Below are 23,575 nucleotides of genomic sequence, written 5' to 3'. Positions count from 1 at the left end.
TAGTGTAATAATGATTGTGAATTATATGAGAATGGCTTAGTTTATGCAGCTATTGGAAAAGAGTGTTTTCTTTAATAATTCTAGAAAGTTATGGAGATTTTTAAGCAGGTGAGCAATTAAAAAATTCTAAGATTTAATTTAGATAAGTGTAAAATAATGTGCAAAAGAAATTATTATTTTATGCAAATGCATATGACATGAAATTACTTGCTTAAAAGATTTGCAAAGTAATAGTGAGTAAGATGTGTTCTACAGTGAGGCTCTACAGCAAAGCCTGTTGCTTTTCCTGAATTGTACACACAGTGAACACTCATTCTTTCTGTATGAGGACAGGGGTCACAAGTGCTAATGTATGTCTGATCTCACAGCTGTCCATAGCAGGCATGTCTCTACTAGCAATAATAGTACTTCTAATAACTGCTTCCCCTGTGTGTTCATTGTTTGCAGTATGTCAAAGCTGGACGAGTAGTAATGGCCATGTTGCACAGATGTAGGACAATACTTTGCAAAGCAAGGATGATATAAAATCTAATAGACTTTACTTCTTGGCCCATCTGCCCAGGTGTGCAATAAACACTGATGACATTTTCAAGTTCCTACAGTTGGCATCTTCCACAAAATGACTTGTTTGGTTATTGCCTACAATCACTGTCCACGCACCGAAGACTGGTATAAGTGGATTTCAGTTCCAACAGGCCTTGCATAGGAAAAAAAATTCAGTCTGCAGATGTTATTCCTCCCCTGCACTGTAAGCTTCCTACTCCTGCAGAACTGCAGGAATTAGCCTGTTCTTGGGTGAATGTTCCATTATTAGTATTATTTTCTATGCTGCTTGGTTCATTCATTTGATTTCTCTCACATGGTCATGAGCTTGCCAACCTAGTTTTGATGTTCTGATCTTGCATCTCCCACTGTCATGTATGAAAACCAAAGCATTCTATTGGTCAGTAGCTCAATGCAATGGTTGGCATGCTCTGCATGTAAAGATTCATGTTATTAGCAGAAAAAATCATCCATTTCCTCTTGCTCTTCATCAAAGGAAGAGCTGAGAGATGTTTCCTTCGCTGGTTTGTAAGAAAGGATCTAAAGAGAAACCACGTGGAAGAGGGTGCAAGTGCTATAGGATTAGCTGTAGTTGTGCCCCATTTAGCTTCTGTCTGGTTTTGTTAGGAGGAGATTTCATTAGATGAAGTGCAAGAACCCCACAGAGGTACAGCTGATTGAGTCAAAATGCTGGCTTTGGAAAGATCACTTTTACTTACTCTGTAACAGCCAAATGGAAAAGTCCTGTGGAATGTTAGTATAATCCTATTGACTTGTTTGCTGATCAAGTCTCTGTAAAATTACAGGCAGTAAATTCTGAAAAACTCACTCAGTTCTGCAGGAGCAGCCCCTTTATGGCCGTTTTTCCTTTCTTTATGTAGAAACTGCCTGTTTCTGCTCCTTTGAATGCCAGAAAGGATTGTTATTCTAAGCCCTTAGATGTCTGGATTTAAGAGTTCCAGCGAACTGGAACCTGGAATAAGTGGGGTTTGATCCAAGGTCTCTTGTGTTTAAAGCAATGAAACTCCTCTGCACCTTTGCAATAGCATTAATTACATTAAAATGGCACTGTATGAAAAAAAAAAATATATATATTACCTGTTCTCCGTGGTATTGGTAGGTAAGGCAAAATGTTACCTGCATAAATTGTGAAGAAAATTCATTAGTTGCAAAGAGATACTTTGTTGTCAGGGTAAGTCTTAAAAGAAAGCATCAAACACAGAATGTCTTTTGTTATTTGAGTTGAATCAGTGGCTTCTGAGACGGTGCTTTCTTCCTAACTTTTATTAAGTTAATTATGTATCATTTTGTTGTGTTTTACTGTTATAGGTTTCATGGCAATTCCAGCCTTTCTGTTGCAGTACTAGCTCAGTGCTTTTTCATTTGGTATTGCCTTCAAAGGGATTCTGCTACTTTATTCAAGAGTGGTATTTAAAAGTTATTTTTCTTCAGCTCTTTTGAATTGTCACTCTTTGTTATTAGATTCTTTCTTTCTTTCTTTCTTTCTTTCTTTCTTTCTTTCTTTCTTTCTTTCTTTCTTTCTTTCTTTCTTTCTTTCTTTCTTTCTTTCTTTCTTTTTCTTTCTTTCTTTCTTTCTTTCTTTCTTTCTTTCTTTCTTTCTTTCTTTCTTTCTTTCTTTCTTTCTTTCTTTCTTTCTTTCTTTCTTTCTTTCTTTCTTTCTTTCTTTCTTTCTTTCTCTCTCTCTTTCTCTCTCTCTTTCTCTCTCTCTTTCTCTCTCTCTTTCTCTCTCTCTTTCTCTCTTTCTCTCTCTCTTTCTCTCTTTCTCTCTTTCTTTCTTCCTTTTTTTTTTTCCCCCTGTAAGGAAGGAAATGCAGTGCTTCTAAGTGGCAGGTTGTAACCCAGTACTGAAATATATTAGCAATTTACATGTACTTAAGATTAGCTGAATAAGAGTGCTTTGTAACCAGTCCATAAAGCTCACTTGTTTCTACACTATTTTTATTTTTAGGAATGTTGTCTCTGCAATTTGAGAGGTGGTGCATTAAAGCAAACTACTGACAAGAAGTAAGTAATATATTCTTTGAGACTGCACATTTTTGTTTTAATTTTTTTTCCTAACCCGTTCCCATGTACTGAGCATTTGTAAACTTAATTACTTGACAGTGTGCCTTTAAGATGAATCTTTGCAGAATTAAAATTGCTTCACCTGAAATGTGTCATTGGCATTTTGTGAAATAGTTAGATGCTAAAATGTGTATTTCTTTTAGTATTTGCACACACTTATTTGTTTCAAATTCTATTCTGCTTGTCGTTGTGTAAAGAAAGCAAATGAGAGCTCATTTGTCATTGTTTGCATGAGCAAATCTTATCAAACATTGAAGTGTATTTTATTCTTTAGTCCTGGAAATTTGTTATTACAGAATTCAATACAGAACCTTTGAACTTCTCCTAGAAACAATATTTTAAATTAATTAATCTGAGTCATATTAAAGTAATTCTGGATTTTGAAATTTTTTTCTGAGTATGCGTCTGTCACAGTCTGTCAAAAATAGTATTGTTGCTGACATCATACTACTAACAGCATTAGTGTTTTTCTTTGCATTTTTATGATAGTACAATATATCAGGTAACTGCTGAGGTCTAACCCATTAGGCAGCTGTTTGCTCTCTCCTCTCCCACTCCAGCGTGGAGAGAAACAGAGTCAAACCAGAAGAAACCAACAGGCTGAGGAAAAGACAGTCAAATAGGATAAAAGAGGAAGAAAATAATGATACCAGAAAGTACAGAACAAGTAGTGCCTTGTGCAGTTGCTTATCACCCACTGACAAATGTCCATGTAGTTCCCCAGCAGTGGTCCCTCCCCTGGCCAGCTCTCTGCAGTTTTATAGTTTATTACGTCATACAATATTGGAATATCACTTTGGTCAGTGTGGTCCAGCTGTCCAGGTTCATTCCTCTCCCATCTGTTTGTGCACCCCTAGCTCCTCGATTACAGCATAAGAAGCAGAAAAGTTCCTTTGCTCCGTGTAAGCACTGCTGAGCAACAACTGAAAAACTGATGTAATCACAGAATCATAGGGATTAGAAGAGAATTCTGGAGATCATCTAATCTGACCCCCTGCTAAAACAGATTCCCTAGAGTAGGTTACAAAGGAAAGAATCCAGGTGGGTTTTGAATATCTCCAGAGGAGGACACTTCACAGCTTCTATGGGCATTTGACACTTCCTAAGCTTAGCTACAAGGTTGCTGTGGGAGACAGTGTTGTCAGTAGCCTTGCTGAAGCCAAGGAACATAACATCCACTGCTCTCTTCTCATGTACCCAGCTGATCATAGCATCACATAAGGCTACCAGATTGGCCAAGCATGATTTCCCTTTGCTGAATCCATACTGACTGTACTGACTGTTCCTAGTAACCTCCTTCTCTTTCCACAAAGCTGTTCCATCACCTTCTCCGAGACAGAGATGAGGTGTCCCATCATGGCCCATAGATTTATGTGCACTGAGTTTGCCTAGATGACCTCCAACCAAATCCTTGTCCACCAAAGGGAAGACTTCCTTTCCTCCTTTTCTCTCTCTTATTTTCAGGATCTGAAATTCCTGAGGGGCAGTCTTAGCAGCAAAGACTGAATCAAAGAAGGCATTCAGTATCTCTGCTTTCTCAGTATCCTTTGTTACCAGGACAGCCACCTCATTTAGCAGCAGGTCTACAATTTCTCTTTGCTGCTGACGCACTTAAAGAAGCCTTTCTTGACCTCTTTTACCATATTTAGTTCCAAGTGAGATGTAGCCTTCCTTATTGCATACCTGCCTGCCCCGACAACTTTCCTATAATCCTCTTGGGTGGCTAGACTTTTTTTCCACATTCTGTAGACTTTCTTCTTCTCTTTGAAATTTTCCATGAGCTCCTTGCTCATTAATCTGTGTCTCCCACCACCTTTGCTTAATTTTTTATGTTTAGGAGTACATCAGTCTTGAGCTTGGAAAAAGCGGTGCTTGAATGTCAACCAGATCTCTTGGATGCTTTTAACTTCTTATGTTCTAAACCCATTGGATACCTCCAGGTTGGTCCTTGAAGAGGCCAAAGTTGGCTTTCCTGAAGTCGAGGGTTGCAATCCTACTTATTGCTTTGTTTGTTCCATGTTCTGAACTCCACTATTGCATGAACACTGCAATGAAGGCTACCTCAACCTTCCTGTTCCCAGCCAGTCCTTCCTTGTTCGTATGAATGGGGTCCAGCAGTACACCTCACTTCATTAGCTCCTCCATCAGGTGCATCAAAAAGTCATTTTCCACATACTTCAGGAACCTGCTGGACAGTGTATGGCTAGCAGTTGCTTTTCCAGCAAGTATCATGGTGGTTGAAGTCACCCATGAGAACCAGCACCTGTGATTGTGAGGATCTGTTCATCAGCTTCTTCCTCCTAGTGAGGGGGGCTGTAGTTTATACCCACAAATGTGTCACCAATATTAGCTTTCCTCTTATTTCTCACCTGTAAGCTCTCCCCTCATTCATTATTCATCCTTTGGTAGAGGTCAGTACATTCCAGTTTCCTTCAATATAAAGTGCAGCTCCGCAGCCTCACCTTGCTTGCCTGTCTTTACAAAAAAATACGTACTCATCAATGACTGTATTACAGTAATGCAAGCTGTACTGTGTCTCCATGATCTCAGTAAGTTCATGGTACTCTGACTGTACACAGATCTCTAATTCTTCCTGTTATTTGCAATGCTATGTACATTGGTATAGAGTCCCTTCAAAGGGAAAAAGGGAGCAGAGGATTTATATTTCCTTAGAGGGATGTAAGAAGATCATACAATCATAGAATGTCCTTGGTTGAAAAGGACCACAATGATTATCTGGTTTTAGCCTCCCTGCTATGTACAGGGTCACCAACCACCAGACCAGGCTACCTGGAGCCACATCCAGCCTGGCCTTGAAAGCCTCCAGGGATGGGGCATCCACAACATCCATGAGCAACCTGTTCCAGGGTGCAAAACTTACGAGTGCAAAACTTCCTCCTGGTGTCTAACCTAAACCTCCCCGTCTCAGTTTAAAACCTTTCCCCCTTGTCCTATCACTATCCACCCTCATAAACAGCTGTTCCCCTCCTGTTGATATACTTCCTTCAAGTATTGGAAGGCCACAGTAAGGTCTCCCCTGAGCCTTCTCTTCTCCAAGCTAAACAAGTCCAGTTCCCTCAACCTTTCCTCAATGGAGAGGTGCTGCGGCCCTCTGATCAGCTTTGGAGCCCTCCTCTGAACTGCTCCAGCAGCTCCATGTCCTTCCTGTACCGGGGGCCCCAGGCCTGGTCGCAGTACTATAATACTGTAACTGTACATACCGCTAAGGTGGTTGGATTATGTAATGGAAGGCAGCTAAAGAACATTTGTCACTGTTCTGGTTGGCCTTGCTTATTCACCAGCTAGTTGCAATAGCATGAGCATTTCCATTTTGTACACCATATCCCAAGTCATTCAGTATAACGGGCACCTCAGTAAGTTTGCTAGCCTGCTGCTGAAGATAGCCCTGCCTTTTCTACACAGACAGATCCCATCTGTCCATAACATGTTGTAATCCTCGCAGAAATTCCCATCGTCATGAAAACTGAAAGTGTTGTGTCAGCACCAGCCATGTAGCCAGGAATTTGTATTAGGCATTATATGTCTATTTCTGGCTGCCCTCTTTCCTCCAGCTGGCAAAATAGAGAAGGTAACCTGGGCACCAGTGTTTTTCCCTTGCACTCCCATACCTTCATAGTTTTCTTTAATTCTGCCCATGTTCCAGCTTGCAGCATCATTCATGCCCACATGAAAAAGTAATAGCAAATAATCATCCATGCTCTTGACAAGCTATTGCACCCTCTTTTCAGTGTCCCATATGTTGGATCCTGAGAGGCAGCAAACCAATGTATTTTCATGTATTTTGGGTCTTCACTGAACCTGCTGCATTCTTTTAGTAACTTATCAATACCACATAAAACCCTTTTTTTAGCCCTTAGAGCTGTGGCATGATTGTTTAGCAGTGCAATCATTCCACTTATCAGTCCAGAATTTGTCAGTGATTTGCAATTGGTTACACAGTATTCTTTTTTTTAAATTTTGTGAATAGTTGGGTGAGAAGAAGGTTGTATGGGAAATCTGTGGGCCAGATCTTAACTTCAGAAAACATTAACATGATTTTGACCAACACTTGCCAATACTCAATATTCAGCTGGCTTTTAGCTCTGTTTTTAACTCCCTCAAATAATTGTTTGCTACCAGCTTTTCCCAGCTAGAGAAAAAGGAGATTACATCAAAATAGAAATTATGATGTCCTTCTGATATTTGGAGCTGTTGGATTGCATCTTTGAAAACAGAGAAATCTTTGTTGTAGATCAGTTAAAATATTTTAGAAATAGGTTATATGATTTAGTCATAGGAATAAAAACAACCACAGGGATCTGCAGGAGGAGTCTTCCTCTTTGTAATTATACCTAAAGTCTTCAGTTTTGCATTACATCCCTCTGGGTTTTTATTACAGATTTCTGAAATAAGAACTCTGTAAAATTGGTTAGCTTCTTGTTTTTCTGTTTCTGTAACACACTGCACTTGCTACATGGTGTTTAGTTTTCACCTGTACTCAGTATTCTGTCTATCTTTGAGCATTATCTGCTATTTTGAACTTCTGGAAGTTTTCAGAAGTGTTTTCCAATTACAATTTTGTTTTCTCCAATAAGTATAAAATCCAACTGTGATTCTGAGATATTTTCTGTGTACTGAGATTCTTTCTTCTCAGGTGAACACAGCAATTATTTCAAGTCCTATTAGGTTTAGAAAAGTCAGAGTATAAAGGCTTGTGTTAAGGTTTATTGAAGAGACATTTTATTTATAGCATTTCTGTCTCCATAAAGCTTAGATGGTAAGACACATGTTATTAAGACAATGCAATTTTGAAGGCAGGCAGCAATGGAAAAAAAAAGTGTTACTAAAAGAAAAAAAAGTATGCATGCCCTTTTAAAAACTGTAAGCAGCAAAGGAGTACTGGAAGTAACGCTGGTCCTCTACTTGATGATACTCACAAATTGGGACAGATAAAATGGAGACATTTAATGCCTTCTTTGCTTCTGCCTTTCAACACCGGTGATGTGCACTACAAGGTCCTATGAGGTTTAGGATTGTGACTTCTCTAAAAATAAACTCCCAGCAAACCCAAATGTGTGCAAGATTCTCTGCTAGATTCATATAAGCCTTTTGGGCCTGAAGGAATTCAACTCAGAGAACTGGCTGATGTCACCATCAGCTCTTCTAGCTACTTTTAAACGGTGTGGGAAATCTGGAGAGGTCCCAGTAGATTGGAAGCTGGCAAATGTTATGAAAATACCAGTTTTCAAGAAGAGTAAAAAGGAAAAACCTATAATTACAGACCTGTCAGTCTCACTTCAGTGTTTGGTAAAATTACAGAGAAGATTATTCTGTGAGTTACTGAAGAACACCTGAAAGACAATTAGAGAGTGACAGAATGGCTTGAATTGAAAGCCACCTTAAAGATCATCCACTTCAAGTCCCTCCAGCATGAGCAGATTTGCCACCTGCTAGATCATGTTGCTCAGGGCCAATTCAACCTGAACATGAATGCTTCCAGGGATGAGGTATTCACTGCATACACAGCTTCTCTGTGCAACCTATGTCAGTGCCTCACTATTTTCTCAGTAAAAAATTTCCTCATAACATCTATCCTGAATCTCCCCTCTTAGTTAAGAACCATTCTCCCTTGCCCTATCTCTATCAGATCTTGTAAAAAGTCAGTCTCTTTCCTTTTTATAAGATGCCTCTAAGTGTTAGAGGGCCTCAGTGAAGTCTCCCCTGTGCTTTCTCTTCTCCCTCAGCCTGTATCTGTAAGAGTTGCTCCAGCCTCTGATCATCTTCATGATTTCAGTGTCCTCTGGACCCACTCCAACAGTTCTGCATCCTTCCTGTACTGGGGGCTGCAGACCTGGACACAGTGCACCAGATGGGGCCTCACAAAATCGGAACAGTAGAGGAAGGTCACCGCCTTCATCCTGCTGGCTTCCCCTCTTTTAATGCACTGGAGGATACAGTTGGTCTTCCAGGCTGCAAACACACACTGCTGGTTCACTTCCAGCTTTTCATACCCAGGACTCCAAAGTCTTTCTTGGAAGAGCAGCTCTCAATGAGTTATTTTCCCAGTCTACACTATTGTCTGGGATTGCCCTAACGATGACAGTGATGCTGCTGTCATTGATCCTAACCAACACAAATTCATGAGGTTTATGTCTTATTTAATGGACTTAATTTTATTTTATGATAAGGTTGCCCATCAGATTGACCTAGGGAATACAGTAGATGTGATCTTCTTGGATTTCAGGATAGCTTTCTGTACTGTCTCTATTAGTATCTTTCTAGAGAAAATGTTGAGCACACATTTAGACAAAACTATAATGTTATGAGTGAACAATTGGCTTGCAGGTTGGGCTTGAAGCATTATTGGGCTCAAAACATTATGAGGTCACATGGCTGGTGGCCAGTCACTAATAGTGTTCCCAAGGCTCTTTTTGAGGGCCAGTTTTCTTCAGTGTTCTTTTGTTTAATGAACACAAGTCTCAAATGTATGCTAAGTGAGTTTGTGGACAATGCTAAATTGAGAGTTGACTCCCTCAAGGATAGAGAGCCCTTGCAGAGGGATTTTGATGTATTTCAGGTCTGGGCAATCACCAAGCATATGAAATTTGGAAAGAGCAAGTGCTCAATTTTGCCCCCTGGGTCACAGCAACCTTGGATTTATGCACAGGCTGGGAGGTCAGAGGCTCAAAGACAGCCCCGTGGAAAGGGATCTAAGAGTTGTGGTTGACAGCAAGATGAATATGAGTCAGCAGCATAAGGACCAGCTGTACCCTGGGGATGCGTCAGGCCCAGTGCTGTGGGGGAAGGGGTTCTCCCTCTCTGTTCTGCACTGGTGCATCTTCACCTTGAGCACTGTGTGCGGCTCTGGGCACCACAAAATGAGAAGGACATAAAACTAGTAGAGAGCTTCCACAGAAGGGTTACAAACATGGTGAAGGGTCTAAGATGGCAAGGCATGCAAGGAACGTCTGGGGTCCCTCAGCCCAGAGCAGAGCAGGCTGAGGGGAGGCCTCATGGCTGCTGCAGCTCCTCATGAGGGGTGCATTGGAGCAATGCTGAGCTCTGCTATCTGATGACAGTGGCACGGCCTGAGGGAACAGCATGGAGCTGTCACAGGAAGGTCAGATATGTTAGGTTCTCCACCACTGGGTCATAGGTATGGAATACGTGTGGTGTCAGTGTGTCTTGTGGGTTCCAAAACTTGATATTTTTTATGATACTGTAGGTGAAAAATTGCATATTACTAAAACAGCCTGGCCTGTGCATGTGCACCTGGATAGGACACCTACAAAGGTATTGCACTTAAGAAACACAATATGAAAAGTATTTTATTTTATTTTTTTTCCAAATAAAAAATTGCAGTAAGAAGCCAGTCTGAAATGATGTTTGCACAAAGTGTTAGTGTTGTAAATTGTGTTAACCTGTTTCAAAGAAGTCCTCTGAAATCTTAGAAGAGAAATGTCTGGGTGTGGTTGCTTTGTAAAAGAGAAACAACAAATTGCAGGTAATGAAACATCACTTTTATTTGTGTGGGGTTTTTCTGGTAGTATTCTTGACCTTCCACTTTTCACAGGTGGGCTCATGTAATGTGTGCAATTGCTGTTCCAGAAGTCAGATTTGGTAATGTCACAGAACGTACACCAATAGACACTAGCAGAATACCTTTACAAAGACTAAAATTGGTGAGTACCATATTCATATATACTTTATGTATTCTTTGCTATTAAGATATTCCAATATTTTGAAATGCATTCAAAATTTTAATTTTGATTATTATTGCCAGTTGCAGAGAATTAAACTGTGTTTAAGGTTAGAAGTACATAACTGAGGTTTTACTAATATTAACCTATTGCTTATTACATACAGTGGCCATTTATTAATACCATTTACAATCTCTGGTATTTCTTGAAAAAGAAGTTTAGTTTTCTCCAGGTGAACAGCAGAAAACCTGACCATTATCAACTGTGAAAGTTCAGCTTCTGGATTTGTACTGACAATGAAAGCACTGAAACCTCAACTACGAATATCACACAGTACATATTTGTGAGGTCTTTATGTATTTTTTGCCTCAAGGAACAATTTGTTGGGTAAAAGAATGTATGATCCGGTTGTCATGCAGTATCTCTACCATCTGGCTATTGAAAAGCATGCATAAAACAGATCACACATTATATTGAATTGAAATTCTTTCCTAAGGAATTTTGTAGGCTGTTGTAAAAAATAAATATAAGAAGTATATCCACTGCTAACATTCTGGATGGTTGATTTACAAAAGTGGAAGACATGTTCAAGTGCAATTTAGGATAATGTTCCTTGCTCTATTACAAAGAAAATTAGTAAATTTGACTGAGTTTGCATCACTGTGATATCATCTTCTGTTAGCCAATGACTTGGGAACCACTAGAATGATGCTGGGAAATGATGTCATCAAAATTCTGCACCAGCTTCATGCTTTCTCAGAAATATTTCTTGATTTACCTGACCATAAACTAACTATTTTCACAGTTTAGAAAATATTTCTGAATGCTATTTTAGGATTTCTTTAGTTTAATGTCCTCTGTGGAACAGAGGAATGGAGTGAATGTTCTTTCATCATCCTTCCCTTTAACTTTGTTTTTCATAACTTCAAAATCTTGAATTCTTTAGTTTTTTAATAACATGCATGCAAATCCTCTTTGCTCTGTGACAGAAGATATCTCAGGATCTTGCTTGAACAGGCAGTGTCTTCTCAAAATGTTCAGTCCCAGATCCTTCCTAATCTGAAAATATAACTAGTAGAAGCACTGAGAGTTAATTCAATATTTTTATGTGTTTTGAGGATCATAAACAGTCACAGACACTTGTCTGATTGGAAGCAATTGATCCAGAGGTTGAAAACACAAAAATGTGTAGTTTACCCAGTACTGAAATTCATTCTAATATGGGCTGTCCATTTTTTGAACTGCATTAGAGTAGCAGAAACATTCTGGAGATGGCTTGAATTAATTATATATTATTTGATGTAAAGGCATAGGATCAAAATGCACAAAATGTGTGAAGTGTTCAATTTACAATTTCTAGGTCTTTTCTGCTGAGTACAAGGCAATTATGTTAATAAGTTATTTATAACTGGCAACTCCGTCTTCTGTTCTTTCCTGCAGTTGATAGAAAATTGATTGCAGTCATGTTTTTTTTTCAGTTCTTGAAGCCTTTTTCATAATAAAATGACATTGAGACACTACAGATTGTCTTTAGCTGCACATACCATTTCCATCTCTTGCAAGTTCTCGAACATTTAGAAATAGAGTGCTTGCTTTTATTAAGGGTTTGTATATTTGATTGGAATTAATACTGTGATGAAGAAACTCAGCTGGACACAGAAAAATCAGAGGTGAGGTGCTTCATAATAGCCATCGATGTAGTGCTGTAGGTAGTGAGTGGATGGCCCTGCGGTGAGGGAAAGAAGCACCATAATCCTGGATTGGCTCATTAAACCTTGCTTTTCCAAGACATCATTTCAGACATTGAATTTATAATGAAACAGGTAGGCTTGTTCTAATTCAAGGGAAGTATGCAGTTTGACAATCTCTCAAAGGCCCTGTAATGATTTAATGTCAATAGATCTATAAATTGTTGTTCCTGAACTGTTGTTGTTTGGTTAAAGAAGCAGAGAAAAATCTGCTGTGAAAAACACAAGAAGTCTGAGTCTGTTTTTAAGTTACACTGAATTTCTTGAATAACACTGTAGTATTTTTTTTTTTTTAATAATATATATTTAGTGGAATTGCATGGCTATGTAATATTTTCTCAAAATATTTTAAAGCCCCATGTATTAGATATTTTTTGTAAATTATTTCTTTTATTTCCTTAAACATGGGGTTCATATTTCTCTGCTACTGTCAATAATACTGAATAAGTGAAGTGTCATCATTGTGTTAGTCTTCTTAACTATTGATTCTGCAGAATAGCATTTATGCTCTCATGCCCACTGACTTCAGGGTCTTTGCCTTGGAGAACCCTAAGCGTGGTATTATAGTAGCTCTCAGAATCTGTAAGCAATTGATTCAGGCCAATTTTGCCTCTTAAAATTCTAGGGCTTGCCAGTAACTCTCTTCAGCAGCCAATTCCTCTTTCATTTCTGTCCAATTTTTTAGGTTACGAGTGTGTTTTATCATCATTCTTCACCATGCAGCACTATTGTTATGTACATTGTTTGCTCATACTGAGTTCTCATTAGTAATCTATGTTTTAAAAAGTAAATTTTGGGAAATATCTTTAAAATTCATTTACATTGAAGTCTGGGATAGCTATTAGTTACAGTTGGTCCTATTATGTTTAGTTGCTGTCCTATGTTTCATTGCTTTTTTAATACACACAAAAAATGACAGAAAACAACTACAGGAGGACATAGTACATTCTAGGGTGCAGCCAAACAAGATGTAAATGTTACAATGTGAGAATGAATAGTTCTAATTGTTTTAAGTGTTTTAAATATTTATCTGTCTGCTTCTTTCTGTATTCCTCCATTCCCTCATTACTTTCCCTTTTCTCTCCTTCCTGTCTCTCTCTCTCTCTCTGAAATAATAAGAAAAACAAATAAGCAGAGCATCTATTGTTTTCAGAATAGAGACTGGGCTGACATTTTCTTTAATGTAGCATCTACAGAAGAATATAAAAGGAAATAAAAAGTCAGTGTTTGCTTTTTGACAAATTAAAGAACATCTGTGCAAATGGAAACATATTGGTGGGTTATTTTTATTGCTTAGTTGATATGTGTACTGATTGCTGCTAAATAGTTTTAATTCACTAGACATTTTGGGGTTGAAATCAATGTGTTTTCTGCAAGTCTTTCTATTATTAAATACTGTGTATTAATTTGTTTCAGAGTAAATTTCGTATTTGTATTTTGCATAAAGTAGTTTGTAGCTATAAAATTGTTTTATACAGCAATTCAGTGTTTGCAAATTTTTGTTTTCATAGAATGACAAAATACATTACTTGTTTTTTTTTTTGTTTGTTTGTTTTTTTTTAGTGGGTTACCTATCATGTTCTGTCATAGTTGAAAATTCGTGACACGCTGAAGTGTTCTTTAAATGCCAAATCCCTTGAAAATGATTCTTTTGTCAGTGAAAACAGTCTAAATCAATACTGATAGAAGATTCTGTTGTTGTGTTTTTAATTAAGAAAGTATGGAACTTCCATTGTGTGTTGAAGTAAAACAGGTTGTATCACACCTTGTAGTTTTGAGCTGTATTTCCCTAATATTGGTGGAATCTAGCTAATTTTAACCCAGAAGCAAGGCCTTCCACTCAACTTCAATGTAGAGAGAAACTCATGTGGGTGAATGGGAAAATGAGACTTGATCTTTATATTTAACCTGGATGGCCATATCCAGCAGGCACTTTGAGTTCCATTACCTGTGTAAAATTAAAACTTGTGATTATTAAACTAGGAAGCAGGTAATTTTGATTTACAATTCAGAGGCTTGCACTCATGTTCTAAGATGAAATGGTTGGAAGGCATACTTCACCACAACATAAATTTTAAAACATCGTATGGAAACTGCTCTGCAAACACTTTAAATCAGAGTCATGTAGGTTGGAAAAGACCTGGAAAATCATCAGGTTCTACAGTCAGTGTGTCCTACCAAGTCACCAGCAATAAACTGTGTTCCTTAGTGCCATGTCTGCATGTGTCTTAAATAGCTTCAGATATGACAGCTCCACTACTTCCCTGGGCAGTCTGTTCTGATGCTGGACCGCTTTCTCTGTGAAGAGTCCCATCTCTTTTGGCACCATTTGAGACCATTTCCTCACATCCTATCACTTGTCAACTGCGAAAACAAACTGAGGCCTTCCTTGCTGCTACCTTCTTTCAGACAGTTGTAGAGACCTCCAGAAATCCTGCCTGCTGTTTCTTGTAACTTTTGTTTTCTAGTAGTTTTTCCTGCTTCAAGTCTTCTATGCACAAGCTCAAGGAACTCAGTAACCTTCTTAAAGTGAAGGACCCCTAAACTGAACACAGTGTTCAAGCTGTAGTCTCACCTGCGCCAAATACAGAGGGACGATCATCCTTCCATTCCTGCTGTTCATACTCTCTCTGATGTAAGACAGAATGCATTGGCTTTCTTGATCACATGGACACACTGCTGGCTCATGTTCAACTGGCTGCCAACCAACATCTCCAGGTCCTTTTCTGCTGGGCAGAATTTCCAGCCACGCTTACACCAGCCTGTAACATTTATGGGGTTGTTGTTGTGACTCAGGTGCAGAACCCAGCACTTGGCCTTTTGTGACTGGACTCAGCCTGCTGATTCAGCCTACCCCGGTCCTTATGCAGGACATTCCTACTCTCAAACAGATCAGCAATTCTATCTAGCTTGGTATTATTCAGGTGACCTACCTGAAGGTGTACTCAGTACCTGTCCAGGTCACTGATTAAAATGATAACCAAAACTGGCCCTGGCAGTGAGCTCCAGAAACATCACTGGTGTTCAGCTGCTAACTGATTTGAACTCCTTTCACAATGGCTCTTAGAGCCAGTCCACCCAGCTAGTTCTTCACCCAGCAAACCATACACGTGTTTAAGCCATAAGCAGCCAATTTCTCCCAAAGAATGCTGTGGGAAACAGTGTCAAAAATTTTATTACAATCCAGTTGTACAATGTTCTCAGCCTTTTTCTCACCTACTACTCTGGTCAGCTTGTTATGCAAGGTGATCAGGTTAGTCATAAATGCATGCTGGCCACTGCTGATTACTGTCGTGTATTTGACAGTTTTACTTGGATGGTCTCTGTTCCAGTTGTCTCCCCATTGCAACAGCAGATGTACAAGCAAATTGAAGGGGAAGAAATACACAAAGAGCAGTTAATACGGAAGGCAGAGTTGGTGACAAGTAGTAGTTTGGACAAGGAGCTGCATTGAATTTAACTAAAAGTGTATGGCAAGTTTCAGCCTGTGACAGTTTGTTATAGTTGTGTGATGTGGAAAATAATTATGAATGATTGTATTTGTGGTGTTAGTTTCCATTTCAAGCATGCCCAAAGCACATAAATATAGTTTAACAGCCAAGTTTTGAGTTCTTTTTTTTTTTTTTTTAATTTTCTTTCCATTGTTCCATTTGTTCTTACATCTCCAAGAGAAGCCTAATTGTGAACACCTGCTTTTGAAAACCTGTTTTCTTTGGCTATGTGTATGCCAGTCACAGAAAACAGACTGTGGATTCCTAGGCTTGTTAAAGTTAACATTAAAACTCCATTTTACTTTGGGAATGCAAAGTCTTTACCCCCAAGTATTTGCATGTAGTCTATGCTTTCAAAAGAGTGCTAACTACTTAGCTCTAATTAGAAACAGGAACGATATCTGCAGAAACACATCTCTGGAGATGAAAAATCAAACTGACCTCTCAAACATAAATGCAGCTCTTAAGAAAGAATAAGTGCTCTCTTGTGTGTCATTTTATTTTATTAAAACACAGCACTTATAAATAGAGTTGAATACAAGTGTTTATTATCATATGGCCAAGGAACCTAAGCCAACAGGAATACTGAGCCTGGCTTCATTTACCTTTGTCAGACGTATGACTTACCACCAACAGCAGACATTGTAAATGAGAGTGTTTAAATTTTCATTTGCTATAAAAGAAACATCTCAATAAAATAATTAGAATCTGTTCTTCAACCTATGTGTTAGTCAGTTGTAAAATCATGCTTTGAATAGAATAAACTGTTTAGCAAGATACATTGTCTGCTTTTGATATTTTCTGTATTTTAAGATACTTAGGTATTGAATTGACTTTGTCTTTACAGGCAGTCACTGCAATGCTGCACTGAAGCATGCCTCTAATATGCCTTTGTTTCTTTATCCGTAGAGCTTCCTGTTATTTTTACATTTGAAATCCTATTTCTCCAACAAAATAGAGGTAGAAAATGAGTTTTGGAATAGCTGAAGTTGCCCTGAAGCTTTTGATGACCTCAAATTTGTATTTGACAAGTGAACCGAGTATAAGCACAAGTGTACTCTGAGTGAGGAACATTATTTTGAAAAGAAATTTACACTGTGATGATGACTTATCTACAAGCCTTTCAGTATCTGGCTGAGGCCATAAAGTTCTTTTTAGAAGCCTATACACTTTAAAATTTGCACCTGAAGGCAAATAATAGTGAGCTTGAAAGCCAAAGATTATAGTTTTGAAAGGTACATCAATTCTGAAAATACAGAGGTTTCTCTGTGGTTTGCCACTGAAGAATGGATTCAAATGGAAAATGTGTATGAGCTTTTAAAAGAGTGAACAAATATTCTCCTGCCTGTCATTCTGTTTCAAGGATTAAAGACATTTAAGATACTCCACATCTTCTCATGTTCTAATTTGTAATAAAATTCATTTGTTAAACTGTAGTAGGACTGTAGATCTGTTTTAGTTGTGTTATGAAAGAGTAAATAAAACATATGTGTAGTGAGAATATCAGTGCTGCCATGCATTTCTGGTAGCTTACATAGATTTGTGCACAAACTATTCCTTTGCACTCTGTCACAGAAAACAGGAAGAAAATAGAAATTTTGTGGTAGATTTCAAAATATTTCTATATTAAAAACAAAAACAAAAACAAAAACAAACAAACAAAAAGATTAGCACAATTTTTCAATTAAAATAATGAAAGCAGAAAATGATGCATTAGTTCCATGCTACCAAACTATGTAATTGGTTAAAAATATAGTGCCTTTTTTTTTACATACAGCCGCATACAAAATATTATTTAGTCCATTCATGTCAATTGCCTTGTTCATTAGATTCTGAATAAGTATGCTAGAAGAATCTATACTGCTGGCTGTATAGTGCTTGCTGTCAAAATGATCTGCTGCAATGAGCGGGTCCTAATGCAAGCTATGGGTATTTGTACTACCCAACTATAAAGTCTGTAGAAAAACATGGAAAATGGTAGATGTCTTTTACTAAAAATGTTTGTACATGCCTGTAAGAAGGAAAGTAGAGTGTTTAAAATGTTAACTAGCCCATTCTGTCTACAAGTGAACAGAGAGCTTTATGTACAATAGATATTTCCTGTGAAAATTCTTTGAATTCTTTTAAGCTCTGATGATTAATAAGTCCATAATAAGCTGTGTAAGTCTGATAAGAGTTGGGCTTATGTTTTAAGTTCATGCCTGTTTGTTCAGTCTGTGTTTGTGTATAAAGGGCCTCACATATTTGCATCAGAACAAAAAAATGACAGTTCTGTAATCTGTCTGAGAAAGGAAAATCATGAGTTAAATATGGTTACGTCCAGAAGTGCATGTGATTGAAGAGCTAAATTAAATACTGAGTTTTGAATTGAATATTAATATCTGCAGTAAAGAATCATTTTATCTCATAGATAATATTCTACATTGTCAGGCATAGAATAACCCTCTGACCTCTAATAACTTGATGAGATTTTCATAACATTTGTATTAAAAAGAATATATAGAAATGCTGAACTTACTTTCATTTTGGCTTGAATTTATTTAAACCTCATAATAAAGCTTTCAGAAGTGCTTACATGCTTTAAAGGTCAGTGACCACTTTCAAATATGATTTGAGTATTTAAGGACAATAGTACTTTTTGTCCAGAAGTGCAAAAGGGCTTGTGATTGTATTTCATATCAAAGATTAATTTTTTACTGGAATGCATTTGCAGGGCCTTCTAATTGAACCAAGAAGGTTGCAGGTCGGATCTGAATAAGGAGGGAATGAACTTACTGAACTGAGGTCTCTTTCTGTGATTATTTGTGGAGGCTTTGCACACAATGTGCTTTTATAAGCCATGTTTATACTCTAAATTTACCTTCCATTTTTATCATGGCTGATGACACTGCCTAATGTCTGTGTCATATTTGACATTGTTTTGATAAATTAAAACTTTTTGATTGTCTTTTTAAACCTTATTTTTTTCTGATACTTGTATACCAAAATTTTGTGTGATAAGGCATCATCGCCTTTATATGTGGTAGGGAAAAGGGGAAGTGTGAGAGTGAAAAGATCCAGAAAAGGAAAGGAGATGCTGTTAAGATGTAGCAGCTAGCAAAGGTTAAATGTGTTTAGCATATGCAGAGTATAAATAATGTTTTACAAAACATAAAAAATTTAACACCATGACACTGTATCTTTTTAGGAAATAAAATATGATGTGTCTGTTCATAGCAATAACAAAGCACAGAGACACTGTTATAGTGTGATTTTTTTGTGTTTCCGTGTCTTGTTTTTATGGTGATTGCATACACACCAAAACAAGATACTTTTAAAATGTAAATTTAATACCGAATTTTGCTTGCAGAACCATGTATCATTTCAGTGCCCAGGGTCAGATATTTTAATCCAGGTTATCGTAGCAATTATTTCCAATTTGGCTAAAAAGGTATTTTTTAATTTTCTAGATATTTACCTTTTTATTCAGTGAGTTGTAGGCTGTTTTAAATACATTTTACTGTAATGCTTACTACACATTACATCTGTTGTAGATAAACCAGTGCTTCTCCCCAGAATCAGTGATTGTTTATGTATTCCTTCATCCTACTTGGGGTCCTTTATACCCTACTGGTTTATGTACATAATCTGTTTTAAAAGATAAAATGATGAGTAAATGGTGAGTTATTTGGATATCATTGAAAATACATCAGTTGCTTTGAGTGTAATGCCTCCTATTTCTATGTCTATTTCTATGGCATCTGTGAAGGATACGAAGAACACAACACTGTATGACAGTAGATTCTCAGCTATGAAACCAGACAGGTAGTGGGAACACAGAACCTCTATTGCCATGTCACCAACATCCGCTTCTGACACTGCAGGCCGAGGTAATAGAATAGGAGGAATTACTTTAGGATCAGCGCTCATAGTTAGAAACTAAACATAGAGACAATGTTTACTTTTCAGATTAAGTTTGCATTTTCAGGAATTCAGGACTTTTTTTTTTCTTTCTTTTTTTTTCTTTTTTCCCCTGCCACCATTTTCTCTTTCAAATTTATGTGCCAGAAGGTATTGCTCTGATTTCTGGAATATTTTTTGTCAGAGGTGTTCCCTGAAGTGAAAAAGGTACGGCTCAGGTTATGAGCAGATATTAGTTTCATGTTTGGAAGCTGACACCTAGTTGAAATATTAATCAAAAGGATCTGTTCAAGAAGGCAGAAGGTTGAGCTGAGCAGCAAATTCTAGGAATTTGTAGGAACTCAGTGTAATCTTAATTTCAAGGAGCGGGGATGTTCTGCTGGACTTCTGCCTGAGATTACCTTTCTCCACGTATGAAAGTACCTCTCTCTGAGGAATGAGGAATCTCTGTTTCTGACATTTATTTATTTTTACAAGAAAAGCAGTACACAGATTCTAGTAAGCAGCGTTTTGTCCTCCCCTTGTTTACAGCATGGCTCTTCTAGCAGTTGTTTGTTTTATCTTTCTGTTTTGCATGCTATTCTTAATAGAAGGTATAGTCTTTTAGGAAGCCACAGACTATACTGTATCCGTGTGTTTTAAGTAACTCCCAAACATTAGGGAAAAACATTTCCTCCCTGGAGGATTGGCATATTTTCCATCATACACCCAGTAGTGTGAGATCATTTGCTAGGCACATTTAGTTCATTTAACTGTGTGGTCTTCGGGAATGTCTGTATGTTGTTTTCATTACCAGCAAGCATTACATCTGTCTTGTCAGCTTTGAACTTAAGCAGCTTACTTATTCCTTGCACCTTATCACAGCAGGGCACTTGGCAAGCTGAGAGACTACACTGTCCAAGTCTGACAAATACGAGTCACAAAGCTATGTGTCAACATCGTAATGATGGCACTGCAGCCTGCTTCATCTTCCAATTTCTCCTGTAGCTGAAATGTTACAGAGAAACACTCTGTAGACAGAATTACTCTTGGTGGACAGTTTGTGTTAATGTCTTTCTTTTTTATTGCAGAGGAGATGGAATGTCCAAAGGTGACACAGCTAAATCATACGTAAATTCATGCGAAATTTATAAAATGAGTAATTAATTCAAAAACTTCATGTTGCATAAAATTTAACTTCTTCGTAAAACTGGGCAAGATAGAAGTAGGGTGTGAACAAAAATAGCAGCTGCAGAAAACATCCAGAATTGGATTCGAAAAATTACGTATCCACTTGCTTTTTGGACATCACATAAATAATAGCAGATACATTCTTGTGCAATTGTAATTTAGCAGGGATGTAAATAAAAAAGATACTACAGATAGAATCTTTATTTTAAAGAGCTTTTTATTTTGGGGAAGGGTTAACACACGTCTCTGTGGTCTTTTGCAAGGTATCTTATTGATATACTTGCTTTAACAGAATGGTAGCTGTCTACTTTTTAATTTTAAGCCAACATGTTGGCCAGAGAAGTTGGCCAAAGGGAATGGAACAAGTAGAAGGCTTATTCATGCATCCTGGTTCTGCATGATACTCGGATAACCATCTGCTCTGTAGCTCACTGGTTTTCCTCTTTAATATTAAATATCAGTTTCCTAATGACAGAGGAACTGGACTCTTGTAGTCAGACAACACTTCTGTAATCCTGGAGAACTTCCAGATCTCTTTACAGAGTAATAAGGCTTGACTTATATGGCAAATGTCCTTTTGCTAGAGAGACTTGTTCTCTTGGACCATCATGAAGTATTTTTATCCTTGTAAGAGGTCTTTTACAACTGAAAGCTCTTTGCTAGCTAACTCACTTTGCAACATCCAGTTTAGACTTATCCTGGTGTGAACTGCCTATAATATCCAGTTTTGTTTTTGAACTGTAGAGTACTGTTGTCACAGTGAAAAGTGCTGTAGAGATAACTATCCTGCGTGTCTCCTTTATTTTTAGAAGCTGTCTGCAGTAATCCAATCTACTTTTTTACTTTTCAATATTAATTGAAAATTTACCTCTGTGCTGGATAAACCACTTTACGTTAGCAGGAAACTAATGCTTGTAGGATTTAAAGTACCTCAAAATATCTTCTCTCCTAGTTGTACCGTATGTGTTGATTTTCTCACATCCCATTTGTTGCATTGCTTGTGCAGGCATGCATATGTACATGCATATACACATGCTTATCCGTATGCTGTTAACACCAGCTTTTAGTATTGTGGAAGATTTAGAAAATCAAAATGACTTTGACATGGGCTCTCATCAAACTTGTGCAGGTGGAAGACACCATTTGATATATATATTTATATTCTACTTTTTATTTCTTTTGGGTCCTTACTAGTATATCTGAAGCTAAGAAGAGGAAGATTTGGCTCATCCTGTTATTTTTGTACAAAGAGATTGGATGTCTAAACGATCCTGGGAAATATTTTTATTGCAACGACTTGTTTCTGCCATGAAAATACAGAGTTTTGCTCTAGCTTGTTTATGTTGACTAGTGTCTAATTTCACTCTTTCTGCCATTTAATTTCAAGATTTTTTTTTTTTTCTCTGACACAATTATAATTCGAGTTGTTTGTTAGGATTTTCCATTATGCTTTAATTTTGCCAAAATCTGTTCTCACAAAGTCAGTTGTACAAATGTACTTCAGAATTTAACTTTGAGATTTCTACTTCTTTGCTTCTTTTCAGAGAAAAGAGATTCTCCTCTTGTAAAAGACAGAATTTCTTTGGTCATTTGCACTCTATTTCACAGAGGCTGTTGACAGGAAAAATGCATGAAGAGCTGTATAGGAGCATAGAACATACATGACTGTTTTGTTAAAAAACAGAATACTTATTGGCAAAACATTTGTACAGTGCAGAGCTGCATGCCTTTCTAGACTGCCTAATAAATTACAAACATTCATTCTGATCAAATATGTGGCATACGTGTGTATGACTCAGCCCAGTTTCATACAGGTTTTTAAGATGAACAGAATAAAACCAAATTGTAGAAATCATGAAGGGAAGTAAGTAAATGAGAAATAAGGTCTATATGTTAGGAATCTACCTATTGCCAATTTTAAAAGAAGAAAATTAATATCAAGATTCTTGTTAAAGGCTGAGTGTGATAAAATGATTTGTGAGCAGTCATTGTTAGTGTGAATGAGATTTTGTGAACTCTATTTGTCTTATCCACATGGAAGGAAGGGCAGGTATTGCAGACTGATTTCCTTTTGTGTGTGTGTTTTTAATTGAGTATCAGAAAGCTTGGGTTGAGCCGTCTCTACATAATCCTGAAATACAGAGAGCTTTGTAGTGCAAAGCAGATATTGGCTAAATACTTTTGACTTTAATTGTTAATGTCTGAAAGAGACAAAACTTTGAAAGATAAATAAATGTTATTTCTAAGCAAAGAGGGAAAACTTGCATAGCTTACAGCTTTGAAGAGAAATTATTGATGTCCAAGCCATTTATTTAGATGGCAACCTACATAATTTTAAGTATTTCTTATTTATTTATAGATTCTTTCCTGCAGTGCAGAAAAATCTGAGAAGAAAATTCCCATGCCAAAAACATTTGATTTTTTAAGTTAACATATCAACATTTAAAAGCTTAAAATACTGCATGATTTTGGTAATCGAGCTGAATTTGCTTGCGTATTCATAGGTAATATCTACGTATGCGTACTAAATTAGGTTTTATACTGTCACTGTGAGAAGTGTCATAAAAAGGTGACAGTGAGATCTGGAAGGTTGTTTTCTTCTCAGCTGTTTGCCTAGCTGATTGAAATTCACACTTGCAACACACTGTGTGCTGATCACACCTGAATACCCAAATAACCACTTTTCCTCCCGGTAATAACTTTCTTTACCTAGGATATGTGATTACCTGTTTAACACAGTTGAACTCTGTAAAACACAGTTATTGTTTCCTGAAGATTTTCTTGCTTAAAATTGCTGGCATGTTTTTGGCTGTCAATTGAAAATCTATAAAAGAAACCACTCACATTTTTTGCTTTGTATTTTCTCACTGTGCTGTTGATGAGTTTTGTACAATACTACCAACATGGCATAAATTGTAGCCATTGCTTTTAAATTTTA

General features: G+C 37.3%; 1 protein-coding gene across 4 annotated transcripts in view; it reads left to right on the top strand.

Annotated features, from left to right (window-relative positions):
- The window catches only part of KDM4C (lysine demethylase 4C), a 268,145-nt gene that overhangs the window by 189,939 nt on the left and 54,631 nt on the right, over window positions 1–23,575 (top strand). For all 4 annotated transcript variants that reach the window (XM_085528382.1, XM_015848974.2, XM_085528383.1 and 1 more), the window contains exons 16-17: window positions 2,513–2,568; window positions 10,202–10,310. In XM_085528382.1, the coding sequence (XP_085384508.1) occupies window positions 2,513–2,568; window positions 10,202–10,310 (165 nt within the window). The remainder of the gene's footprint in view (window positions 1–2,512; window positions 2,569–10,201; window positions 10,311–23,575) is intronic.

Source organism: Coturnix japonica, chromosome Z (genome assembly GCF_054131305.1).
Source record: "Coturnix japonica strain WE chromosome Z, WE-NBRP24, whole genome shotgun sequence".
Classification (NCBI taxonomy): domain Eukaryota; kingdom Metazoa; phylum Chordata; class Aves; order Galliformes; family Phasianidae; genus Coturnix; species Coturnix japonica.
This window is presented reverse-complemented; position numbering and strand designations above follow the sequence as displayed.